Genomic DNA, 25,282 nt, shown 5'->3' on the forward strand with positions numbered 1-25,282 from the left:
GGACTGGGCATGGTGGCTCACCACTATAATCCCAGCACTTTGGGAGGCTGGGTAGATCACCTGAGGTCAAGAGTTCAAGACCAATGTGGTGAAATCCTGTCTCTACCAAAAATAAAAAAATTAGCCGGGTGTGGTGGCTCATGCCTGTAGTCTCAGTTACTAGGGAGGCTGAGGCAGGAGAATCGCTGGAACCTGGAAGGCAGAGGTAGTGATCCAAGATCATGCCATTGTATTCCAGCCTGGGCAACAAAAGCAAAAGTCCATCTCAAAAAAAAAAAAAAAAAAAAAAAAAGCACCCCTGGAATGTTGGACAGAGAGGCTGGAGGTTAGGGGTTGGGGAGAGTGTTGGAGATGCATTCAGGAGATGAAGATGCATTTGGGTTATTACACTTCTCCTAGAAAGATAAACATTGACTGCCTTTTGAGGAAGAAAAATGTTATGTTAGCTATTTGCATTTCAGGAAGGGTGGCTTCAGCTTGGTGATTGGAGGATGTTTGTAAACAGTGGCCAGGCTGGTTTCTGGCTTGGAAGACTATTGTTTCTTGGGAATTGTCTGTATCAGACATCATTGGAGCAGATCCAAGGTGACATCCAGGGGAAGCATGAGTCTCCAGGACCAGGGGGACTTGAATGCAGAGGATCATCATCTGGGTGCTGCTGGATACTGAGTAAGCCCCACTGCATCCCACCCCTGCACTCTGAGCATGGAAGGCAGCCTGTGTAGCTATAACTCAGCCTTACTTTTTCCTTCCCTGCCTAGTCTTGAAATACACTGCAGATGAGTAGGGGCAGGTGAGCTGCACACCAGAATAAGCTTGGTCCTTGGAGCAAACTGTTTCTACTGCTGCCGCCTCTGCAGATCTTGATTTATGCAAACACTGCATAGAAGAGGAAGTAGTGGGAAAAGCTGCTCACCCACCTACTCCTTCTTGGTGGCAAGATTTCCTATCCTGGCCTTGCCTCAACTGCCCTACCAGCTGGAAGCTGAGGTTGTGCCAAGAGCCTGTGGTGGACGTAGCATCCCTGATGCGGGCAGACTTTGGAAGACAGGAAGATTTGTGCTATTTGCTGAGACTGGAGAGGCTGGTGGGAGCAGACTCTCCAGGAGTTGAGAGTCAAAGAAGGAAATTTGGGCTCACACCTGTAATCCCAGCACTTTGGGAGGCTGAGGCAGGCGGATCACAAGGTCAGGAGATCAAGACCATCCTGGCTAACATGGTGAAACCCCGTCTCTACTAAAAATACAAAAAGTTAACTGGGGGTGGGGGCGGGTTCCAGTTGTCCCAGCTTCTCAGGAAGCTGAGGCAGGAGAATCACTTGAACCCGGGAGGTGGAGGTTATAATAAGCCAAGATCGCACCACTATGCTCCAGCCTGGGCAACAGAGAGAGACTCCATCTCAAGAAAAACAAAAAAAAAAAACAAAGAAGGAAATTTGGTAGATCCTAAGAGCAATGAGAAGCCACAGAAGAACTTTAGGCAGGAGGATGCATTGGATTTTGTTTCTTGTTTTGTTAGAGGTGAGGTCTCTGTTGCCCAGACTAGGGTGCAGTGGTGCAATCATAGCTCATTGCAAACTTAAACTCCTGGGCTCAGGCAAACCTCCCACCTCAGCCTCCTAAGTACCTGTGACCACAGGGATATACTAGTTTTCTTTTTTCTTTCTTTCCTTCTTTCTTTTTTTTTTTTTTTTTTGTTGAGAGAGTTCTTACTTATGTTGCCTAGACTGCTCTCAAACTCCAGCCTCAAGAGATCCTCTTGCCTCGGCCTCCCAAATTGCTGGGATTGCAGGAATGATACAGGATTACTGTGCCCTACCAGGTTTTGTTAAAAGAGGAACAGGCCAGGCATCATGGCTCACATGAACATTCATATCTCAGAGGTAAACAAGTTCCAGCCAACAAGGCAGCCTCTCCTTCCCGTAACATCATCCAAAGCCATCTCTGTGCCCTTCCCCTTGCAGGGACAACAGTGCATACTAGTGAAGTCTTGGGAGCCACCAATATCAGTGACACAGATCTGAGCACAGGGATTATTTGGGGTCAGAGGCCACGATCTAAGTTAGCCAGATGCTGGCAGTGGGCAAAGTGGAAAGAGGCAGAGGCAGGGAAGCTCAGGGCCTGACTCAAGAGCCGCCCCTGTGTTACCACTTATACCTCCTTACTGTCTGCCACCAGCCCTGCTTCAAAGCATCTCCAAATCCTGCAGGTTCAGCCTCCAAATGTCTTCAGATATATCTCCTTCCTGTTCCCACTGCTTCTTCCCCAGTACAGGCCCCTTCATTCCTTATCCCCTCCTGATTTCCTGGCCTCCAGCCCATTCCCTACAGAGAAGTCATATCTGTTTATTTCATTTTAAAAATTCTGGCTGGGAACAGTGGCTTACGCCTGTAATCCCAGCACTCTGGGAGGCTGAGGCGGGCAAATCACCTGAGGTCAGGAGTTTGAGACGAGCCTGGCCAAGAGGGTGAAATCCCGTCTCTATTAAAAATACAAAAATTAGGCTGGGCACAGTGGCTCACGCCTGTAATCCCAGAACTTTGGTAGGCTGAGGTGGGTGGATTGCCTGAGCTCAGGAGTTCAAGACCAGCCTAGGCAACAAGGCGAAACCCCATCTCTACTAAAATACAAAAAATATATATATATATAGCTGGGTGTGGTGGCATGTGCCTGTAGTCGCAGCTACTTGGGAGGCTGAGGAAGGAGAATTGCTTGAAACTAGGAGAGGGAGGTTGCAATGAGCAGAGATCATGCCACTGCATTCCAGCCTAGGCGACAGAGCAAGATTCTGTCTTGAACTCCCGACCTCAGGTGGTCCGCCCGCCTTGGCCTCCAAAGTGCTTGGATTACAGGCATGAGCCACCATGCCCAGCTGACTCCATTTAAAAAAAAAAAAAAAAAATTCTCCCCACCTACTCCTCTGTCAGCTGCTATTTATTTATTCCTACCTATCCCTTCCCTATTTTTAAATCTTTTTAAATTGACAAATAATAATTGACCAGCCTGGGCAATATAGTGAGATTCTGTCTCAAAAAAAAAAAAAAATTAAAAATTAGCAGAGGCTGGTTTTTGGAGGTGAGGGGAGGGAAATGGGGTCTCACTCTGTTGTCCAGGCTGGAGTGTAGTGGCCCAATTTCAGCTCACTACCACCTCCACCTCTAGGGTTTAAATGATTCTCCCATCTCAGCCTCCCAGGTAGCTGCAATGACAGGCACGAGCCACCAAGCCTGGCTAATTTTCGTATTTTTAGTAGAGACATGGTTTCATCATGTTGGCCAGGCTGGTCTCACACTCTTGACCTCAGGTGATCTGCCCACCTCGGCCTCCCAAAGTGCTGGGATTACAGGCGCCCCGCCCATAGTAACGTTTAGATACGTATAATGTATAACATTCAGATTCAGTTCCTCATTCTTTATGCCCCTTACTTCCTGGGGCTCTCAGGAGTGGAATAAACTGTTTATCCCTCAAACCCACATCTTTGACCTGGAGACCAGCAAATCCAAGAGCTTCTCCTCCCTCTCACTAATCAAGTGGGTGTGGGGCGAAGGAAGGAAGCCAGTCTGAGTTGGGTTACCCAAAACCACACCCTACTGTTCTCTGAAGCAGAGCCCAAGAGGACTTACCCTCTGCAGTGGGCCTCCCTATAGAAGGGCTGGGCACAGTGGCTTACACCTATACTCCCAATACTTTGGGAGGCCAAGGTGAGAGGATCACTTGAAGCCAGAAGTTTCAGACCAGCCTGGGCAACAAAGCAAGACATTGTCTTTAATTAAAAAAAAAAAAAAAAAAAGGCCAGTCGTGGTGGCTCACGCCTGTAATCCAAGCACTTTGGAGGCCAAGACGGGCAGATCACCTGAGGTTGGGAGTTCAAGACCACCCTGACCAAATGGTGAAACCCCATCTTAAAATATGAAGGCCAGGTGCGAAAGCTCACCCCAGTAATCCCAGCATTTTGGGAGGTAGAGGTGAGCGGATTGCTTGAGGCCAGGAGTTCAAGACCAGCCTGGGCGACATGGCAAAACCCCATCTCTACTAAATATACAAAATTTAGCCGGGCATGGTGGTGCATATCCCAGCTACTCAGGAGGTTAAGGCACAAGAATCACTTGAACCCAGGAAGTGGAGATTGCAGTGAGCCTAGATTGTGCCACTACACTCTAGGCTGGGCAACAAAGTGAGACTCTGTCCCAAAACAAACAAACAAACAAAAGGCCCCCTTTAGCAGCAGTACACATGGGAGTTAACCCACCATGAGCACTTGGCCATCTATTTGCCTTCCTCCTGGATAGCAGACACTGGACAACATCAATGTGCAGTCCCTAAAATACATCAAAACTGGGATCACTTCTTTCTTTCTTTTCTTTCTTTCTCTCTCTCACTCTCTCTTTCTCTCCCTCTTTCTTTCTTTTTATTTGAAACAGAGTCTCACTCTGTCACCCAGGCTGGAATACAATGGCATAATCTTGGCTCACTGCAACCTCCACCTCCCAGGTTCGAGCAATTCTCCTGCCTCAGGCTCCTGAGTAGCTGGGACTACAGGCATGCACCACCATGCCTGGCTGATTTTTGTATTTTTAGTAGAGATGAGTTTCACCATGTTGGCCAGGCTGGTCTCAAACTCCTGACCTCAGGTGATCCACCCGCCTTGGCCTCCCAAAGTTCTGGGATTACAGGCGTGAGCCACCATTGCCCAGCTGGATCAGCGTCCTTTTAGGAGGCCTTCTTATACCTCTAGTCATCAGGCCTAGGTCATACTATCCATGCACTGATCAGCCCTGCCACCTGGGGGAGGCTCCAAAGATGGAACAGCTCCAGGGGGTGCCAAAGTTCAGGCAGGAGGAGGCAAAGATCTCTGAGGACAAAGGGGTTTGGTCACAGTCCCTGAAGCTCTCGGGTGGTAGGGCTCCTGTGAGCAGGCACATCCCCTGTGCATCTGTGCTGGTGTGCCTATGTGGTTGGGGGTCCTTCCTGGAGGAGGCAGCTAGGGTGAGGGCCCCAGGCTGTCAATAGGGTGGGGCCTGTCGTCAAGGAAGGGAACTCAGCCCTGGAGGCTTCTGTGAGAGCTCAAGCCACAGGAGCCACGAACGAGATAAGGGGAGTGTGGCTGCAGAACCCAGGTTCCAGGCCTCTCCTCAGGCCCCTTACTACTGACCTGGATGAGGCCGTGGCTTCCACACGGAGGTAGGAGGTATCCTGGTCAGCAGGTCAGCCAGAAGCTCTGGGAGGAAGCTCTAGTTTGGGGCTTGGCTGCCCTAGAAATTACTTCATTTCCTTCCATGCAGATCGTTGTGTGGGTTCCTGCTCTGCTGAGTGAATGTTCCCTGGCAGTGGCCAGATGCTTGCTCTGCTCTCATCCCAAATGTCTCTCCACTGGGGTCCTGGGGAAGTGTGGCAGCTTCTTAGGAAGGAGCTCTTTACTGAGGCTGATGGGGGGGGGCAGTGGTGGGGGGAGGAACAGGGGGCAGGGGGTGGGGAGAAGGGGGACGGGGTGGGGGGAAGGTGGCAGCGGAGTGATCCTGACAGGTCCCAGTTGTTGGGAGACTCCCCAGGGTATAGGCTTGAGGGCCTAAGTTGCAGGAGTGAGAAGGCCAGGGCCAGGAGACCCCTACCTAAATCCAGTCCACAGAGTTAACCCCTCATTTCCAGAGCCTATCTTCTCCCCAACACCCACCCACAGCCCAGCACTAGGAAATCCAGAGCCCAGAGCACTATGGTCACAGGAACACATGTGGCCCTCCGTGGCGGGGGCAGGTCGCAGGCGGTTGGGGACATGATGTGGTCCGCAGATCTCCCAGGGCAGGGTGGAGGGCCACTGTTTGAGAGACGCACTCCAGGCCCTCTCTCTTAGAGAGGAAGTCTAGGGGTAGCACAGGAGCCACCTGCGTCGGCCCCCTGGGGACAGTGGGAGGGTTCGAGGGGCCTGAGACAGGCCCTGAAAGTGCGCCCAGGACAGGGGTCCGCCCAGCCGGCGGGAGCGCCCTTAGGGATAACAGCGGGAGGGTCGGGCGCCCTCTGGTGGCTGTGCTGCGCGACACAGCCGCTCTCTGCACATCCGTAGCGGGGCCCAGTGACTTCTACAGCCTCCTGGGGAGGTCACGCCGACCAGCTTGAATCGAGGGACCGGACGTCATCGTCGCGCTCTGCCCCTCGCCCATCCCTCTCAGGCTCTCTGACCGCCACCCCTGCCCGACCCTGTGCAACATGCAGCCCGCGGGCCTCGAGGGTCCCTGCACCTTTGGTCGGTGGCCTCTGCTGAGTCCTCTGGTCCTGTTCCTGCTGCTGCTGCTCCAGATTGTAACCTGCGCCCACACGACGCCGGGCACCCACAGAGCTCTCACTACGCTGGGCACCCCCAGAGCTCACATCACACTAGGCACCTACGCTCCCTCGACTGCACTGGGTAGTCCCAGCATCCAGGGCCTGCGAGAGCAGGCACGGGCCCTTATGCGGAACTTCCCGCTCGTGGACGGGTGCGTAATTGCTGCATGGGGGCGATGGGGGCTGAGTGCACTCCTGGGCAGGGAAGGATCCCAGAGTATGCAGGGCTGTGGAGGAGTCTCCCTCACACCACACCCCTGGATGCCCTCTCTTCTGTCATACATGGGCACCCTTTCCCCTCTGTCACCCCCTCTCTGGTGGGGACCCCTATCCCAGACCTCAGGGGGTCTCAATATAGCCGTGTGACAGTGTGGAGTGGGGGATCCCCAGATGTGTCCTGCTTGAACTGGAAGCCTTAGAGGCCCATCTGTCTGTCCTTCTTCACCTGACCCTGCCTTGACATCCCTCCAGCCACAACGACCTGCCCCTGATCCTGAGGCAGGTTTACCAGAAAGGTCTCCAGGATATTAATCTGCGCAATTTCAGCTACGGCCAGACCAGCCTGGACAGGCTCAGAGAAGGCCTCGTGGGCGCCCAGGTACCACAGGGACACATGAGGTGCCACAGCATGGCTGCTGGGGGATGTTGGGGAGAGTGAGGACCCAAGAGATCACAAGTTAGTCACATGAGAACTCAGTTACCATAGTGAACCAAAAAGTGTCATGATACGGATGCTGGGGGGTGCAGGGGCCACAGCAAGCCAGCTTGGCAGACAGGAAGACCCCGTGGAAGGAGCAGTACATTACCTGTGGCCTCCTGGCCCACTGGGTGCTGTGTCAGCTGTGGAGGCTATAAACAGTCCAGGGAACTCCAAAGCAGCCCCTTCCCAAGCCAAACTGGCCTTCTCCCCAGTTCTGGTCGGCCTACGTGCCATGCCAGACCCAGGACCGGGATGCCCTGCGCCTCACCCTGGAGCAGATTGACCTCATTCACCGCATGTGTGCCTCCTATTCTGAGCTGGAGCTTGTGACCTCAGCTAAAGGTAGGTGCGTTGATGGGAATTGTTAGGAACTTGATTGAACTACTCCAGCCCCTAAAAGTAATCACCTGACCTATTTGCTCCTAGCTCTGAACAACACCCAGAAATTGGCCTGCCTCATCGGTGTGGAGGGCGGCCACTCACTGGACAATAGCCTCTCCATCTTACGTACCTTCTACATGCTGGGAGTGCGCTACCTGACACTCACCCACACCTGCAACACACCCTGGTGAGCCTAGTGCAGATGATGTGGGACCACTGAGTCAGGGCCAGGGATCTGCCTGAGGTCACTGTGGGCCCAAAGCAAGCTTTACCGCTGGGATCTGGCAATGACTCTGAAGTGGGGGAAGGGAGCTGGGATTCTGGAGTTTTCAGAATAAGACTAGACTCCTGGCCAGATGTGGTGGTTCACGCCTGTAATCCCAACACTTTGGGAGGCTGAGGCGGACAGATCACCTAAGGCCAGGAGTTCGGGACCAGCCTGGCCAAGATGGTGAAACCCCATCTTGATGAAAAATATAAAATTAGCCAGGCATAGTGGTATGTGCCTGTTATCCCAGATACTTCGGAGGCTGAGGCACAAGAATCTCTTAAACCCAGGAGGTACACGTTGCAGTGAGCCGAGATCACATCACTGCACTCCAGCCTGGGTGACAAAGCGGGACTCCATCTAAAAAAAAGACTAGGCCCCGACAGGGCCCTCCTGCTACCAGGCACAGCCCATTTGCACAGCCCATGTTGGATCCCTGCTTTTGTTCCCAGGGGTTGCAGGGATAGAGGGTGTTTAGGGCTTCTAGGCTCTTGTAGCCAAGGAACAGCTACCAGTCAGAATGCTTTCTGTCCACCCTACAGGGCAGAGAGCTCAGCTAAGGGTGTCCACTCCTTCTACAACAACGTCAGCGGGCTGACCGGCTTTGGTGAGGTGAGGACCCTGGTTCACACTCCACCCCACACAAATGTGCACGCCCCAGCTGTTTCTTACAGATAAATATGCACATGTGCACCCCTGATACCCTTCTCCCAATGTGTCCCCACAGAAAGTGGTGGCAGAAATGAACCGCCTGGGCATGATGGTAGACTTGTCCCATGTCTCACATGCTGTGGCACGGCGGGCCCTGGAAGTGTCACAGGCACCTGTGATCTTTTCCCACTCGGCTGCCCAGGGTGTGTGCAACAGTGCTAGGAATGTTCCTGATGACATCCTGCAGCTTCTGGTGAGAAAACTGCCCAGACCAGAAACCTAAAGCAAGAGGTTCAAGCCAGGAGCCCTTTGGCAGGGTACAGTGGCTCACGCCTATAATTCCAGCACCTTGGGGGGCCGAGGTAGGCGGATCACTTGAGGTCAGGAGTTGGAGACCAGCCTGGCCAACATGGGGTAACCCCGTCTCGACTAAAAATACAAAAATTAGCCTGGCATGGTGGTGGGTGCCTGTAATCCCAGCTACTCAGGAGGCTGAGGCAGGAGAATTGCTGGAACCCGGGAAGCAGAAAGGTTGTAGTCAGCCAAGATTGCACCACAGCACTCCAGCCTCAGCGACAGAGTGAGACCCTGCCAACAAAAACAAAAACAAAAACAAAAAAATGAGCCCTTGAACCTGAGGCTCTTCTCCCTCCACCTCCTCAAACTTCAGGCTGAAACCTTTTGCCCCACAACCCACAGTCCACATCCAGGAGTGGGGGGTTCCAGATGGTTAATACATATATTCCTCTACTCCTCAAAGCAAGTGCCAAGACACCTGTACTAGACCAGAGCCTACACTCCTCCATTCACACAAACCCAGAGAGGCGAAGGTTCCTTTGACTCCTGAAGCCAGGGCTCAACACCCCCTCCAGGGATCCAGAGGGTGGCAGGGCAGATATGCAGTTTGCTTAGGGGCCAGGCTGAGTGTCCACTTGCCTGCCCCTGCAGAAGAAGAACGGTGGCATTGTGATGGTGTCCTTGTCCATGGGAGTGATACAGTGCAACCCATCAGCCAATGTGTCCACGGTGGCAGGTAAGCCCCCCGCCCGGGCTCTCTAAGCAGTTCTGATTTGCACCTGAAGACTTGGGAGGGCCTCAGGACTGTCCCAGTGATTTCACTGAAAAAATGCAGTGATGGACAGGACACAGCACCTTGGTCACATGGAGCTGCAGCCACAGAGTCAAAGCTACAGTCTTTTTTTTTTTTTTTTTTTCTTTTTTTTAAGATGGGATTTCACCATGATGGCCAGGCTGGCCTTGAACTCCTGACCTCAGGTGATCCACCCCACCTCGGCCTCTCAAAGTGCTAGGATTACAGGTGTGAGCCACCGTGCCGAGCCTAAAGCTGCAGTCTTGATGGGCGTAAGGGAAGAGCCAGACATAGAACCTGAGTGCTAAGTATCTGCACCTCTGCAGGGGGTCACCAAAGCACCCTGCCCTGGCTTCTGGCTAAGAGACTGGAAGGCCTTTTAGGTCTCTGGGGTCTTTGTCAGTTATACTTTTTTCCCTCTGTCATCTCCCACAACCATAGAAAGGAGCCCCTACCAGGTTCTCAAGGAGACTAGAGGCAGGTTGAATCCTAGGTGGGAAATGGCCCAGACAGGTGGCTCTGAGGATCCACTCCAAACCTGAAATCCAGGCCAGAATGCATTCAGGTCAAATCTCAGGGTTCTCAGGTTGCCAAGCTAGGTCCCAGGCAATGAAGGAATTAGCCTGCCTGGCCTACAGGCTGCAAGAAGGAGACTCAGCGCAGTCCAGCCACAGTAGCACGCCTGTTCTGGAAGCCCTACGCAGCCAACTCTCCACGTGCCCTCTCTCCAGATCACTTCGACCACATCAAGGCAGTCATTGGATCCAAGTTCATCGGGATTGGTGGAGATTATGATGGGGCTGGCAAGTGAGTGCTTCCCTGTGGCTTGTCTGAAGCTAGCTGCATAGCAGTGAGGCCTTCACAGTCAACATAGCCACCATATCTTTTAGGCCTTGACCACCTGGCATCTCCCCACTCCCGGGATCAGTTCCCTGGGCTCTCCTATTTGTCTTCATCCCAGTGACCCCACTCTAGGACATTATATTTGGCGAAACCACCAAACGGAGCTCATCTGCCCAGCACTGCCCGTACCCTCAGCCCCAGTAGACCCACTCCCTCTGAAGCAGACTGTCAGCAAGGTTTGGTGTGTGCTGACCATCTTCTCCATCCTGTGCACAGTGGCTGTGTTTGCATGCACTGTTTTCTGAAAAAGCTCTTCCTCTCCTCCTTCTTCATCTCTTCCTCCTCCTTCTTTCTTCTTCTCCTTCTCCTTCTTCTTTATTCCCTTTGTTCTTCTCCTTCTTGTTCTTCTCCTTTTCTTCTTCTTCTCAGGGTCTCGCTCTGTTGGCCGGCTGGGATGCAGTGGTGCAATCTTGGCTCACTGCACCCTTGACTTTCCAGGCTCAAGCAATCCTGCCATCTCAGCCTCCCAAGTAGCTGGGGTTATAGGCAAGTGACACCATGCCCAGCTAATTTTATTTTTTGTAGAGATGGGGTCTCACTATGTTGCCCAGGCTGGTCTTGAACTCCTGGACTCAAGTGATCCTCCTGCCTTGGCCTCCTAAAGTGCTGAGATTACAGGCCTGAGCCATCTCACTGGACCTTTTCTTCTTCTTCTTCTTCTTCTTCTTCTTCTTCTTCTTCTTCTTCCTTCTTCTTCCTTCCTCTTCCTCTTCCTCCTCCTCCTCCTCTTCCTCTTCCTCTTCCTTCTCCTTTTCCTTCTCCTCCTTCTTCTTCTTCCTTTTTGAGATGGAGTCTCACTCTGTTGCCCAGCCTGGAGTGCAGTGGTGCAATCTCAGCTCACTGCAACCTCTGTTTCCTAGGTTCAAGAGAGTCTCTTGCCTCAGCTTCCCAAGTATTTGGGATTACAGGTGTGCACCACGACACCCTGCTAATTTTTTTTTGAGACGGAGTTTCACTCTTGTTACCCAGGCTGGAGTGCAATGGCACGATCTTGGCTCACCGCAACCTCCGCCTCCTGGGTTCAGGCAATTCTCCTGCGTCAGCCTCCTGAGTAGCTGGGATTATAGGCACGCACTACCACGCCCAGCTAATTTTTTGTATTTTTAGTAGAGACGGGGTTTCACCATGTTGACCAGGATGGTCTCGATCTCTCGACCTCGTGATCCACCCGCCTCGGCCTCCCAAAGTGCTGGGATTACAGGCTTGAGCCACCGCGCCCGGCCTTTTTTTTTTTTTTTTTTTTTTTTTTAGATGGGGTTTGTTTCACCATGTTGGCCAGGCTGGTCTTGAACTCCTGACCTCAAGTGATCCACCCACCTCAGCCTCCCAAAGTGCTAAGATTACAGGTGTGAGCCACCACACCTGGCCATTTTCTGCTTTTTAACTCTGGTTGGTAGGATGGGGGAGATCATTTGCCTTCAGTGAAAGGCATAGATCTTTTTTTTTTTTTTTTTTTTGAGACAGAGTTTCGCTCTTGTTACCCAGGCTGGAGTGCAATGGCGCGATCTCGGCTCACCGCAACCTCCGCCTCCTGGGTTCAGGCAATTCTCCTGCCTCAACCTCCTGAGTAGCTGGGATTACAGGCACGTGCCACCATGCCCAGCTAATTTTTTGTATTTATAGTAGAGATGGGGTTTCACCATGTTGACCAGGATGGTCTCGATCTCTCGACCTTGTGATCCACCCACCTCGGCCTCCCAAAGTGCTGGGATTACAAGCTTGAGTCACCGCACCCGGCCTATGGCATAGATCTTAATAGTATGATTCAATGAGTTTTGATAAATATTCAAGGAGGTTTTGAGGGCTCCTTCTGAAGGATTAAGAGCAGAGGAGGATCACCTTCACTTTCCATACCTGATCAGGGCTGGGGTTTCATAGACCCTGGGCTGTGGTTCTGAGTCAGGATCAGGGAATCAGGTCTGAAACCCACTGGCTGGCGGCCACACAGATTCCCTCAGGGGCTGGAGGATGTGTCCACATACCCCATCCTGATAGAGGAGTTGCTGAGTCGTGGCTGGAGTGAAGAAGAGCTTCGGGGTGTCCTTCGAGGAAACCTGCTGCGGGTCTTCAGACAAGTGGAACAGGTACGTGAGGCTGGGCAAGAGAATAGCCCAGGGGTCTGAGCAGGTGTGTTGAGGAGAGCTGTGGAAACTGAGCACTGACTGCCACCTCTAGGTACGGGAAGAAAACAAAGGGCAAAGCCCCTTGGAGGATACATTCCCAGATGAGCAGCTGAGCAGTTCCTGCCACTCCGACCTCTCACGTCTTCGTCAGAGGCAGCATCTGACTTCAGACCAGAAACTCACTGAGATTCCCACACACTGGACACCCAAGTTACCACCCAAGTGGTCACTCTCAGAGTCCTCCCCACACATGGCCCCAGTCCTCACAGTTGTGGCCACCTTCCCAGTCCTTATTCTGTGGCTCTGATGACCCCAGTTAGTCCTGCTAGATGTCACTGTAGCAAGTCACAGACACCCCACAAAATTTCCTTGTTGTGCAGGCACAAACATTTCCTGAAAATAAATGTTTTGGACACGGAACCAGACGTGAGTTTCCTTCTCTGCAGTGGGGTCTGGTGGCACAGTCTCCCAATGCCGGTGGTTGGGAGGACCCTGCATTTCAGCCACCAGTTGTTCAAGGAAGGACTGTTGGCAGGAGCCCGAGGTGACTCAGGTGGTTAAGCTCAGCACTGGACAAAAACAGTGGTGGATCTAGGAGGGTGGACCCTATTCCATATTCCCTCTGAGTAGCTCATCTTTTATTTTATTATTTTACTGTTGTTGTTGTTGAGATGGAGTCTTGCTCTGTCGCCCAGGCTGGAGTGTAGTGGTGCAATCTTGGCTCACTGCAACCTCCACCTCCCAGGTTCAAGCAATTCTCCTGCCTCAGCCTCCCAAGCAGCTGGGACTACAGGTGCCTGCCACCACACCCAGCTAATTTTTTTGTATTTTTTTTTAGTAGAGATGGGGTTTCACCATATTAGTCTCAAACTCCTGACCTCATGACCCACCCGCCTTGCCCTCCCAAAGGGCTGGGATTATAGGCATGAGCCGCTGCACCCAGCCTCTTTTCTTTATTTTTAATTATGATGATGATGATGATTTTTTTTTGAGACAGAGTCTCACTTTGTCATCCAGGCTGGAGTACAGTGGCACAAGCATAGCTCACTGCAGCTTTTAACTCCCGGGCTCAAGTGATCCTCCTGCTTCAGCCTCTAAAGTAGCTAGGACTATAAGCGTGCACCACCACACTCAGCTAATTTATTTTTTTGTTTTTATTTTTACTTTCTGTTTTTTTTTCTTTCTTTCTTCTTTTTTTTTTCGACAGTCTTGCTCTGTTGCCCAGGCTGGAGTGCAATGGTGTGATATCAGCTTACTGTAACCTCCACCTCCCAGGTTTAAGCGAGTCTCCTGCCTCAGCTTCTTGAGCGACTGGGACTACAGGCACATGCCACAGGCCCAGGTAATTTTTGTATTTTTAGTAGAGACAGGCTTTCACCATATTGGCCAGGCTGGTCTCGAACTCCTGACTTCGTGATCCTCCCACCTCTGCCTCCTGAGTAGCTGGGACTACAGGCCCGCAGCACCATGCCCAGCTAATTTTTGTATTTTTTGTAGAGATGAGGTTAAACCATGTTGTCTGGACTGGTCTCAAACTCCCAGACTCGAGTGATTCACCCCCCTCGCCCTCCCAAAGTGCTGGAATTACAGAGATGGGCCACTGTGCCCAGCCTAAACAATTTAAAATAATGGTAATAGTAACATAGGAAACAGTTGTACATGCAATGCTTCTGCACTTTTCTTAAACTATTGGCAAAGCTACCATTCTTTATGTTGTTCTAAGTCACTTAAATAAAGACCTTCAGGGCAGGCCAGCTGAGGCTTATGAGAGACCAAAATAAACATGACCTTTCTCTGCGTTTCCTGAGAGAACCAAAGCTAGAAGCAGCTGGGTCACACTTGGTCACTAACCCCCAGGCATGAGAAGGGGCAGTGGTCACAGAGGCCAAGGCCCTTCTTAAGGTGCCCAGAAGGGGATGCCCACTTATCAGGGAGCTCAGGTGTGAGAACAGGACACAGAAACAGATGCAGAGGGAGGATAATTTAGATTCAGTTTCTGTCATTAACCTTTCTCAGCAGCACCTGGTTCAGGCCCAAGAGGTTCAGATGCTAACCAGATTCAGGTTTTGCGTGTTGCTTGCTTTTTTTTTTTTTTTTTTTTTTTTTGAGACAGGGTCTCACTTCCATTACCCAGGCTGCTGGAATGCAGTGGCACAATCTCAGCTTACTGCAGCCTCAAATTCCTTGCCTCAAGTGATACTCCCACTTCAGCCTCTGGAGTAGCTGGGACCTCAGGTGTGCACCACCATGCCTGGCTAATATTTTGTATTTTTAGTAAAGACAAGGTTTCACCATGTTGCCCAGGCTGGTCTCAAACTCCTGGACTCAAGCAATCTGCCTGCCTTGGCTTTTCAAAGTGCTGGGATTACAGACATGAGCCACTGCACTGGCTCAGATGCAGTTGTGTTATTTTGGTGGTTGTTTTTGTTTTTGAGACGGAGTCTCGCTCTGTTGCCAAGGCTGGAGTGCAGTGGTTTGATCTTGGCTCACTGCACTCTTCACCTCCCAGGTTCAAGCAATTCTCCGGCCTCAGCCTCTTGAGTAGCTGGGATTAGAGGCATGCGCCACCGTGCCTGGCTAATGTTTGTATTTGTAGTAGAGACGGGGTTTCACTGTGTTGGCCAGGCTGGTCTCAAACTCCTAGACTCAAGCAATCTGCCCACCTTGGCTTCCCCAAGTACTGGGATTATAGGTGTGAGTCACTGCACTTAGCCCCAGATGCAGTTTTGAGATCCATTTCCCCTGTATCAGGACTTTTTCAGCAGGAAATGATGAGGGGGTTGCTGAAAGCTGCCTTGTTTTGAAGGAGGATTTCTGCCCCAGGTGAAATAATGTGTCAGACCCTCATGCTCTCAGGACCAAGAGCCCTAGTCTGACCTTGTCCCACCACTTCATGCCTTGGAGGATCCACCTGTGCCTCCTCCACAACAGTTGTTTTAATGCCCAAACTAGACTTCTGCTGGGCTATTAGCCAACCCTGGATCCCCTCTCCACTCCTCCTGCCTGACCCACACCCCTTCCTTTCAAGCAAGGTTCAGCTGCTGCTCTCGTGCCTCTGCCAACCCCCATGACCCTGATTAACCCTCACCAGCGCTACCCATGACTTCTCTTAGCCAGTTATCACTGTAATACAGAAAGAAATGAGACGGAAGCAAAGTGATCAAGGTGTAGGTAGCTGTCTTCCCAAGAGGGCCACTATTAACAAACATTTGATGTGTAGACTCTTCTAGGGTTTTTTTGTGTGTGTATATATTAACATATACATAAAAAAAATTCAATACTAAATACTAAAATAGGGCCAGATGCAGTGGCCCACACCTGCAATTGAAACACTTTGGGAGGCCAAGGCAGGAGGATCAGTTGAGGCCAGAAGCTCAAAACCAGCTGGACAACATAGCAAGACCCCATTTCTAAAAAAGAAATAAGGCCAGACACGGTGGCTCATACCTGTAATCCTAGCACTTTGGGAGACCAAGGTGAGCAGATTGCTTGAGCTTAGGAGTTCAAGACCAGCCTGGGCAACATGGCAAAACCCTGTCTCTAAAAAAATGCAAAAACACAGACCAAAAAAAAAAGCAAAAACACAAAAATTAACTGGGCATAGTGGTGCATGCCTGTAGCCCCTCCCAGCTGCTTAGGGAGCTGAGGCAGGAGGGTCATTTTTACCTGGGAGGTCAAGGCTGCAGTCAGCTGAGTAGCGCCACTGCACTTTAGTTTGGGTGACAAAGTGAGACCCTGCCTCAAAAAAATTTTTAATATAAAAAATGACAATCGGCCGGGCGCGGTGGCTCAAGCCTGTAATCCCAGCACTTTGGGAGGCCGAGGCGGGTGGATCACGAGGTCAAGAGATCGAGACCATCCTGGTCAACATGGTGAAACCCCGTCTCTACTAAAAGTGCAAAAAATTAGCTGGGCATGGTGGCACGTGCCTGTAATCCCAGCTACTCAGGAGGCTGAGGCAGGAGAATTGCCTGAGCCCAGGAGGCGGAGGTTGCGGTGAGCCGAGATCCTGCCATTGCACTCCAGCCTGGGTAACAAGAGCGAAACCCCGTCTCAAAAAAAAAAAAAAAAAAATGACAATCAGCCATGCACAGTGTCAATGCACCTATAGTCTCAGCTACTTGGGAGGTAGAGGAAGGAGGATCACTTGAGCTCAGAAGTTCAAGGCCACAGTGAGCTATGATCACGCCACTGGAACTCCAGCCTGGGCAACAGAGATTCCATCTCTTAGAAGGGGAAAAAAAGCTTAAAAAATGAAATAAATTTCATTTTGGGGGCCAGGCACGGTGGCTCACGGCTGTAATCCCAGCACTTTGGGAGGCTTAGGCAGGCAGATCACCTGAGGTCAGGAGTTCAAGACCAGCCTGGCCTACATGGCAAAACCCCGTCTCTACTAAAAATACAAAAATAGGCCGGGTGTGGTGGCTTATGCCTGTAATCCCAGCACTTTGGGAGGCCGAGGCGGGCAGATCATGAGGTCAAGAGATCGAGACCATCCTGGCCAACATGGTGAAACCCCATCTCTACTAAAAAAAAAAAAAAAAATCAGCTGGGTGTGCGCCTGTAGTCCCAGCTACTTGGGATGCTGAGGCAGGAGAATTGCTTGGACCCAAGAGGCGGAGGTTGCAGTGAGCTGAGGTTGTGCCACTGCACTCCACCTGGTGCCTGGTGACAGAGTGAGACTTTGTCTAAAAAAATAAAAATAAAAAATAAGCCGGGTGTGGTGGCAGGCACCTGTAATCCCACCTACTTGGGAGACTGAGGCAGAAGAATGGCTTGAACCTGGGAGGCAGAGGTTGCAGTTAGCCAAATCTTCGCCATTGCACTCCAGCCTGGGCAATGAGAGAAACTCTGTCCCCAAAAATAAAACAAAATAAAATTAAATTAAAAATAGCACCTAGCCGGGCGCGGTGGCTCAAGCCTGTAATCCCAGCACTTTGGGAGGCCGAGGCGGGTGGATCACGAGGTCAAGAGATCGAGACCATCCCGGTCAACATAGTGAAACCCCGTCTCTACTAAAAATACAAAAAATTAGCTGGGCATGGTGGCACGTGCCTGTAATCCCAGCTACTCAGGAGGCTGAGGCAGGAGAATTGCCTGAACCCAGGAGGCGGAGGTTGCGATGAGCCGAGATCGCGCCATTGCACTCCAGCCTGGGTAACAAGAGCAAAACTCTGTCTCAAAAAAAAAAAAAAAAAAAAGCACCTATAGCCGGGCGCAGTGGCTCAAGCCTGTAATCCCAGTACTTTGGGAGGCCGAGGTGGGTGGATCACGAGGTCAAGAGATCGAGACCATCCTGGTCAACATGGTGAAACCCCGTCTCTACTAAAAATACAAAACATTAGCTGGGCATGGTGGCACGTGCCTGTAATCCCAGCTACTGAGGAGGCTGAGGCAGGAGAATTGCCTGAACCCAGGAGGCGGAGGTTGCGGTGAGCCGAGATCGTGTCATTGCACTCCAGCCTGGGTAACAAGAGCGAAACTCTGTCTCAAAAAAAAAAAAAAAAAGCACCTATAGGGAATCCTTTTCTGTCAGTCAAAACATACAGATGGAATTAACTCTTCTGAGTCACAGCTTAGAATATTTAACCTGTCTGGCCAGGGGCGGAAGCTCACGCCTGTAATCCCAGCACTTTGGGAGACCAAGGCAGGCGAAACGCCTGAAGTTGGGAGTTCCAGACCAGCCTGACCAACATGGAGAAACCCTATCTCTACTAAAAACACAAAATTAGCCAGGTGGTGGCGCATGCCTGCAATCCCAGCTATTCGGGAGGCTGAGGCAGGAGAATCACTTGAACCCAAAAAGCGAAGGTTGTGGTGAGATCGCGTCATTGCATTCCAGTCTGGATAACAAGAGCAAACCTCCATCTCAAAAAAAAAAAAAAAAATTAACCTGTCTGGGAGCTGGGCACTAGCCGGAAGCTAACCCCCGACGTAGGTTTGGGTAGGGCATGAGATCCCTTGGCCCCTACTAGTTCCCCGCCTGCACTCTTTCGCCTACACTTTCGGTCTCGGGGTCTACGGAGCCAGCGCTGGGGGTGGGAGGGCGAGGAGTCTTTGACGCTGCAGCGGCGGGTCGGGCCCACTGGGGCGCCCTCCTACTTGGGGGCGGAAGGGCCGTGGCGCCCCCTTGCGTGGCGCGTCGGTCGCAGAGTCGCGTGACTTCAACCCTCTCTTCACAAAGTCGCGCGGCTGGATCATCATGGTCCGAACCCCATTGCCGGCCTCTGCAGGTCGCCTGCCGGTCCCAGGCTCCCGCGGCCGACCCCTGCGCAATATGCAGCCTACCAGCCGCAAGGGTCCCCGCGCGCACAGCCGGCGGTATCTGTGGCGTCTCCTGCTCCTGCTCCTGTTGCTGCTGTGGCAATCCATAACCCGCGCAGAGATTACGCCGGACACCCCCAGAGCCCTCTCCATGCTGGGTGCCTCCAGCCTCTTCACCACGACCGACACCCCCAGCGCCCTCACTACGCCAGGCCGCACTACGCCAGGCACCCCCAAAACCCTGGACCTTCGGGGTCGCGCACAGGCCCTGATGCAGGATTTCCCGCTGGTGGATGGGTATGTAGGTGCAATGTGGGGGCAATGGTGGGGTGAGGGCACCCTTGGGCAGGAGAGGAGTTTCTGAGCATGCAGGGTTATCAAGGAGGATCTCTCACACCACCCTTGGATGCCCTCGCTCCTCCATCACCCATGGGTGCCCTTCCCCCCATCACCCCATTCCTGGTGGAACCTAACCCCCTCCCTCCAACCCGACCTTAGGCAGCCTGTATATGGTTTGTGTTGAGGAGGTGCCTGGTGGGGTGGAGGAGGGTAGACCCAAACACCTGATATATCCTGCCTGATCTGGAGGCTGTGTTTCCATCTGACCTTGACTTGCCACCCCCAGCCACAATGACCTGCCCCAGGTCCTGAGACAGCGTTACAAGAATGTTCTTCAGGATGTTAACCTGAGAAATTTCAGCCATGGCCAGACCAGCCTGGACAGGCTTAGAGATGGCTTCGTGGGTGCCCAGGTACAACAGGGACACACAGGGTGTCACAGCATGGCTGCTGGGGGATGTTGGAACCATACAAACCTGGGTGGGCCAGCCTCTGGGTGACTAGATACAATGGGGCATGGAGTGTGCCATAATGTGGCTTCTAAGGAAAGTAGGGCCTTGGAAGCCAAGACAGGCTAGCTGCATGGATGCCCAGGTTCTGTGGAAATACACAGAAAATGACCAGAAAATCCCTGGTGAGTGTGGGGGCAGCTGTAACCACAAAGGACACAGCGGATTGGCCTTGGGGCATTCACATAGCACATGGACTAACAGCAGTTTTTTGCTTCTTTGTATTTTTGAGACAGTGTCTGGCTCTGTTGCCCAGGCTGGAGTGCAGTGGGACATTCTCACCTCACTGCAACCTCTGCCTCCGGGGTTCAAGCAATTCTCCCTGTCTCAGCCTCCTGAATAGGTAGGATTACAGATGCTCGCTACCACAACTGGCTAATTTTTATTGTTTTAGTAGAGACAGGGTTTCACCATGTTGGACAGGTTGGTCTCGAACTCATGACCTCAGGTAATCCTCCCGCCTCAGCCTCCCATAATGCTGGGATTACCGGCGTAAGCCACTGAGCCTGGCCATAACAGCAATTTATAATGTGTTGTGAGTCCATTGTTTGACTGCTGGCAGCAAACAGTCATCAAGGAACCAGGCTTAGTGGTTCAAGTCTGTAATGCCAACACTTTGGGAAGCTGAGGCAGGAGGATCATTTGAGCCCCAGGGGGATCAAGCCTGCAGGGAGCTGTGATCGAATCACTACACTCTAGCCTGGGTGACAAAGCAAGACTCTGTCTCAAAATTAAAAAAAAAAAAAAGTCATCAATGTACCACGGAGTCATGTAATGCCTCACTTGGGGCCACTGACCCAAATGGGTGTTATGGGGGCTGAGGCAGGAGAGGCAGGCCTTGGGGGTTGAAGACTACCCTATCCTCATTCTGGACCCCTGGACCTATCCTCAGTTCTGGTCAGCCTCCGTCTCATGCCAGACCCAGGACCAGGCTGCTGTGCGCCTCACCCTGGAGCAGATTGACCTCATTCGCCGCATGTGCGCCTCCTACTCTGAACTCGAGCTTGTGACCTCAGCTGAAGGTGAGCCAGTAGATAAGAGGATAGTCAGGATGTCACTCTGGAGGTTCTGTTCCTGGAATCTGACCAGTTGACTCTCTACCTCCTTCTAGGTCTGAACAATTCTCAAAAGCTGGCTTGCCTCATTGGCGTAGAGGGTGGTCACTCACTGGACAACAGCCTCTCTGTGCTGCGCAGTTTCTATGTGCTGGGAGTGCGCTACCTGACACTCACCTTCACCTGCAATACACCGTGGTGAGCACGGCACCTGGCCAGGATGCTAGATGGTGTGGTAGGGAAACTGCCCCATCCCTGGCATGGGTGTGATCAGACCATTGAGGATGAAGGGGTCCACAGAGGGAGGCTGGACACCCAGCATGTCCCTCACAATCCCAGAAAGCAGCTGGTCCTGTACCTGTTCTGGAAGTGGGATGGATGGATAGACCCAGGGGCCCCAGGCTCTGATGGCCCAAGGTGTGATCAGCTAAATTGCTCTCCCATGGCCGTCCCACAGGGCAGAGAGTTCTACCAAGTTCAGACACCATATGTACACTAACGTCAGCGGGTTGACAAGCTTTGGTGAGGTGAGAACTCCTGTTATGTACCCCACCCCACCTGCTTGCTATGTATATGTGTACACCCCTTTGCACACCAACACCCTCCCCCATGAAAAACCCTAATTGTCCCTGCAGAAAGTGGTAGAGGAATTGAACCGCTTGGGCATGATGATAGATTTGTCCTATGCATCGGACACCTTGATGAGAAGGGTCCTGGAAGTATCTCGGGCTCCTGTGATCTTCTCCCACTCAGCTGCCAGAGCTGTGTGTGACCATTTGTTGAATGTTCCCGATGATATCCTGCAGCTTCTGGTGAGTGGCCACCCCAGCTCTCAAACCCAGGGCTAGGCATGTGTTATCCAAAGGTTCTTGACCCTAAACAGAGAAAGCCACCAGCCCAGGTTTCATACACCCTTGGACCAAAGGCAGGTTAATCCTCCTCTATCCCTGAAACTCAAGGCCAAGTCATTTCCACCCAGGGACCCACAAACCTAGAGAGGTGAAGCCCCTGATGCCAGGACAGACCACAGTTCTACCAGGGCCCCCATGGCACAGGAGACATGCTCTCAGGCCAGAAGGGCTGAGACAAGTGTCCCTTTCTCTATCCTTCTAGAAGAAGACTGGTGGCATCGTGATGGTGACACTGTCCATGGGGGTGCTGCAGTGCAACCTGCTTGCTAATGTGTCCACCGTGGCAGGTGAGTCCCACCTCAGCTTTGTGTAGCACTGGCTTGGGCCATGGCTGCTGGGGCTCTTGGGACAACTCTAGCAGTCTAGTGTACCTGTTGGGAATGGACAGAATTTCACTAGCCTGAAAAACGTGGCCTTCAGTTTCTCCTGTGTGACTAGGGCTGGTGGGCAGTGGGCCCTAACCCAGGATCAGGGCTAAGGTCTCACAGCTGGCTGGTGGGTGGCCACACATGTTCCCTCAGGGGCTGGAGGATGTGTCCACATACACAGTCCTGAGGCTGTTTCCCAACGACCCAGAGGCAGCAGACACAGCTCTCCGGTGCCACCCAGATCTGGAGCCACAGTCAGTGCTGATGGGTTTGATGCCTCTTGGTTTGGCTCCCAATCCTGACCAAGTGGCTCTCATTCCCCACATCTCTGAGCAGGACAGGCTGAGCCCCTACAAGGCTCTCAAGGAACCCAGAGGCAGGGTGGCTCCTGGGCAGGAAAAGGTCCAAAGGGGTAGCTCCAAGGCCCACTCTAGGTCCAGTGGCCAGCCTGCAGCCATTTCAGGACTCATGACTGGCCATGAGCTTGCTCTTGGGAGCCAACTGCCACAGCCTGGAGTGCTGGGGACAGGCTGGTGCCAGAGTCTAACTCCAGCCTGGTGCTGCCCACACTCACCTCCATCCTAGATCACTTTGACCACATCAGAGCAGTCATTGGATCTGAGTTCATTGGGATTGGTGGAAATTATGATGGGACTGGCCGGTGAGTACTTCCCTGGAGTTTTTCTTGGGCTGGGGTGCAGCAGGGAGTCCTTTAGTCTTTGTTCTCATCCTGACATCCTCCCATCCAGGCCTGAGCCACAGGCTCTGGTCTTCTAGCCCACCTGACAATCCCTATTCTCAGGGCCTGTTTCCTAGGTTCTCCCTGTCCCTTTAGTGGCCCAGCGGCCCCAATCCAGGTTGTCATACTCGTTAAATACTCCCCTCCTTAGGCAGAGCTCGTCTGCCCAAGATATGTGCCAATCCCAGCCTAGCAGATCTGCTGTGGGTTGACCATCTGCTACAGAAGCCCAGTCCTCCATCCAGGAGGCTCCAAGGTTGCATTCACTAGCCTGAAGAACGTGGCCTTCGGTTTCCCCTGTGTGACTAGGGCTGGTGGGGTAGTGGGCCCTAACTCAGGATCAGGGCTAAGGTCCCACAGCTGGCCGGTGGGTGGCCACACAGGTTCCCTCAGGGGCTGGAGGACGTGTCCACATACCCAGTCCTGATAGAGGAGTTGCTGATTCGTGGCTGGAGTGAAGAAGAGCTTCAAGGTGTCCTTCGTGGAAACCTGCTGCGAGTCTTCAGACAAGTAGAAAGGGTAAGCTGGTCTGGTGGTCAGGATGGTTCAGTGGTTTGAGCAGGGAGGAAGATTGTGGTGGGAGCCTCTGATTGTGGACTTCCATCCCCAGGTGAGAGAGGAGAGCAGGGCACAGAGCCCTGTGGAGGCTGAGTTTCCATACAGGCAACAGAGCACATCCTGCCACTCCCACCTCATGCCTCGGAATGGACACCAGGCTACACATCTGGAGGTGACCAAGCGGCCAACCAATTGGGTCCCCTGGAGGTCCTCAAAAGCCTCCCCCTACCTTGTTCCAGGCCTTGTGGCTGCTGTCACCTTCCCAACCTTCATCCAGTGGCTCTGCTGACATGGCGCATCCCCCCAGAGGTCACTGTGGCAAAGTCTCACAAAGCCCCCCTTCCTAGTTCATTCACAAGCATATGCTGAGAATAAACATTTTACACATGCAGCCAGGTGCAAGTGTCCTTCCTTCTCCCTCATGGGAGTGGCGGCAGGTGGGCTCTTGGTCAGTAACGGGTCTTGTGGTCTAGCCACAGCTACGCAAGGTGGGTAGGTCCCACTCACCTCCAGCTTTGGCTCGCTCAGGAAGGCCAGAGGCATCTTATGAAATTCTTTTTTTTTTTTTTTGAGATGGAATCTTGCTCTGTCACCCAGGCTGGAGTGCAGTGGCACAATCTCAGCTCACTGCAACCTCCACTTCCTGGGTTCAAGCGATTCTCCTACCTCAGCCTCCTGAGTAGCTAGGATTACAGGCGCCTGCCACCACACCTGGCTAATTTTTTGTATTTTTAGTAGAGACAGGGTTTCACCATGTTGGCCAGGCTGGTCTTGAACTTCTGACCTCGTGATCCGCCCACCTCGGCCTCCCAAAGTACTGAGATAACTGGTGTGAGCCACCACACCTGGCTGGCATCTTGTGAAATTTTTTTTTTTTTTTTTTTTTTGAGACGGAGTTTCACTCTTGTTACCCAGGCTGGAGTGCAATGGCGCGATCTCGGCTCACCGCAACCTCCGCCTCCTGGGTTCAGGCAATTCTCCTGCCTCAGCCTCCTGAGTAGCTGGGATTATAGGCACGCACCACCATGCCCAGCTAATTTTTTTTTGTATTTTTTAGTAGAGACGGGGTTTCACCATGTTGACCAGGATGGTCTCGATCTCTTGACCTTGTGATCCACCCGCCTCGGCCTCCCAAAGTGCTGGGATTACAGGCTTGAGCCACCGCGCCCGGCTCATCTTGTGAAATTCTTAAGCTAAAAGCTTGAGCCCACAGAAGAACACAAAGGAAGTGAATTCGGTTTGAGTCCCTTTGTGGAGTGTGAGAATGGGGTTCTTCCCAGTTTCTCTCTGAAAGGCTAAATTTGTTTTTTTTTGTTTTTTGTTTTGTTGAGACAGAGTCTCTCTCCTGTTGCCCAGGCTGGAGTGCAATGGTGCAGTCTTGGCTCACTGTACCTTCTGCCTCTGGTTTCAAGCGATTCTCCTGCCTCAGCCTCCTGAGTAGATGGAATTACAGGCATGTGCCACCATGTCCAGCTAATTTTGTCTTTTTAGTACAGATGGGATTTCTCCCTGTTTGTCAGATTGGTCTTGAACTACCAACCTCAGGCAATCTGCCCTCCTTGGCTTCCCAAAGTGCTGGGATTACAGGTGTGAGCCACCACGCCTGGCCAAATTTGTTTGTTTTTTTGTTGTTGTTGTTGTTGTTGTTGTTGTTGTTTTTTGAGACAGAGTTTCGCTCTTGTTACCCAGGCTGGAGTGCAATGGCACGATCTCGGCTCACCGCAACCTCCGCCTCCTGGGTTCAGGCAATTCTCCTGCCTCAGCCTCCTGACTAGCTGGGATTACAGGCAAGCGCCACCATGCCCAGCTACTTTTTTGTGTTTTTAGTAGAGACGGGGTTTCACCATGTTGACCAGGATGGTCTCGATCTCTCGACCTCGTGATCCACCCGCCTCGGCCTCCCAAAGTGCTGGGATTACAGGCTTGAGCCACCGCGCCCGGCCTTGTTTTTTTTTTTTTTTTTTTTTTTGAGACGGAGTTTCGCTCTTGTTACCCAGGCTGGAGTGCAATGGTGCAATCTTGGCTCACCGCAACCTCCGCCTCCTGGGTTCAGGCAATTCTCCTGTCTCAGCTTCCTGAGAAGCTGGGATTACAGGCACGCGCCAC

General features: G+C 52.3%; 2 protein-coding genes across 8 annotated transcripts; both read left to right on the forward strand.

The window, feature by feature from the left end:
* The first annotated feature begins 518 nt into the window (after positions 1–518).
* DPEP2 (dipeptidase 2) lies at positions 519–12,872 on the forward strand. Of its 6 annotated transcripts, none has more exons than XM_010346811.2 (11): positions 519–669; positions 6,058–6,469; positions 6,789–6,915; positions 7,230–7,359; positions 7,444–7,585; positions 8,209–8,278; positions 8,394–8,570; positions 9,266–9,350; positions 10,046–10,214; positions 12,259–12,394; positions 12,486–12,872. In XM_010346811.2, the coding sequence occupies exons 2-11, from the start codon at positions 6,201–6,203 to the stop codon at positions 12,738–12,740; spliced, it is 1,560 nt and encodes a 519-aa protein (XP_010345113.1). In that variant the 5' UTR covers positions 519–669; positions 6,058–6,200; the 3' UTR covers positions 12,741–12,872. The 6 variants fall into 6 exon arrangements, with proteins under 6 accessions (XP_010345113.1, XP_010345111.1, XP_010345116.1 ...); XM_010346809.2 differs by having other exon boundaries at positions 6,164–6,469; XM_010346814.2 differs by having other exon boundaries at positions 520–669; positions 6,164–6,469; positions 10,139–10,214; positions 12,486–12,871.
* A 5,711-nt stretch (positions 12,873–18,583) lies between these two features.
* DPEP3 (dipeptidase 3) lies at positions 18,584–23,565 on the forward strand. Of its 2 annotated transcripts, none has more exons than XM_003936330.3 (10): positions 18,584–18,994; positions 19,323–19,449; positions 20,438–20,567; positions 20,657–20,798; positions 21,058–21,127; positions 21,236–21,412; positions 21,714–21,798; positions 22,465–22,540; positions 23,002–23,137; positions 23,229–23,565. In XM_003936330.3, exons 1-10 carry the CDS (start codon positions 18,636–18,638, stop codon positions 23,463–23,465), a joined length of 1,539 nt encoding a protein of 512 aa, XP_003936379.1. In that variant the 5' UTR covers positions 18,584–18,635; the 3' UTR covers positions 23,466–23,565. The 2 variants fall into 2 exon arrangements, with proteins under 2 accessions (XP_003936379.1, XP_010345118.1); XM_010346816.2 differs by having other exon boundaries at positions 21,717–21,798.
* Positions 23,566–25,282: the final 1,717 nt, after the last annotated feature.

The sequence above is a fragment of the Saimiri boliviensis genome, chromosome 1 (genome assembly GCF_048565385.1).
Source record: "Saimiri boliviensis isolate mSaiBol1 chromosome 1, mSaiBol1.pri, whole genome shotgun sequence".
NCBI classification, from domain to species: domain Eukaryota; kingdom Metazoa; phylum Chordata; class Mammalia; order Primates; family Cebidae; genus Saimiri; species Saimiri boliviensis.

What these genes read in the sequence shown, in the direction of transcription:
- DPEP3 (XM_003936330.3), top strand. Translation starts at nt 18,636, where the DNA reads ATGGTCCGAACCCCATTGCCGGCCTCTGCAGGTCGCCTGCCGGTCCCA. An exon ending in ATGGCTTCGTGGGTGCCCAG is followed by an intron (nt 19,450 to 20,437) that starts GTACAACAGGGA and finishes ACCTATCCTCAG; the next exon opens with TTCTGGTCAGCCTCCGTCTC. An exon ending in TTCACCTGCAATACACCGTG is followed by an intron (nt 20,799 to 21,057) that starts GTGAGCACGGCA and finishes GCCGTCCCACAG; the next exon opens with GGCAGAGAGTTCTACCAAGT.
- DPEP2 (XM_010346809.2), top strand. Translation starts at nt 632, where the DNA reads ATGCAGAGGATCATCATCTGGGTGCTGCTGGATACTGA. An exon ending in AACTTCCCGCTCGTGGACGG is followed by an intron (nt 6,470 to 6,788) that starts GTGCGTAATTGC and finishes ACATCCCTCCAG; the next exon opens with CCACAACGACCTGCCCCTGA. An exon ending in ATGACATCCTGCAGCTTCTG is followed by an intron (nt 8,571 to 9,265) that starts GTGAGAAAACTG and finishes CTGCCCCTGCAG; the next exon opens with AAGAAGAACGGTGGCATTGT.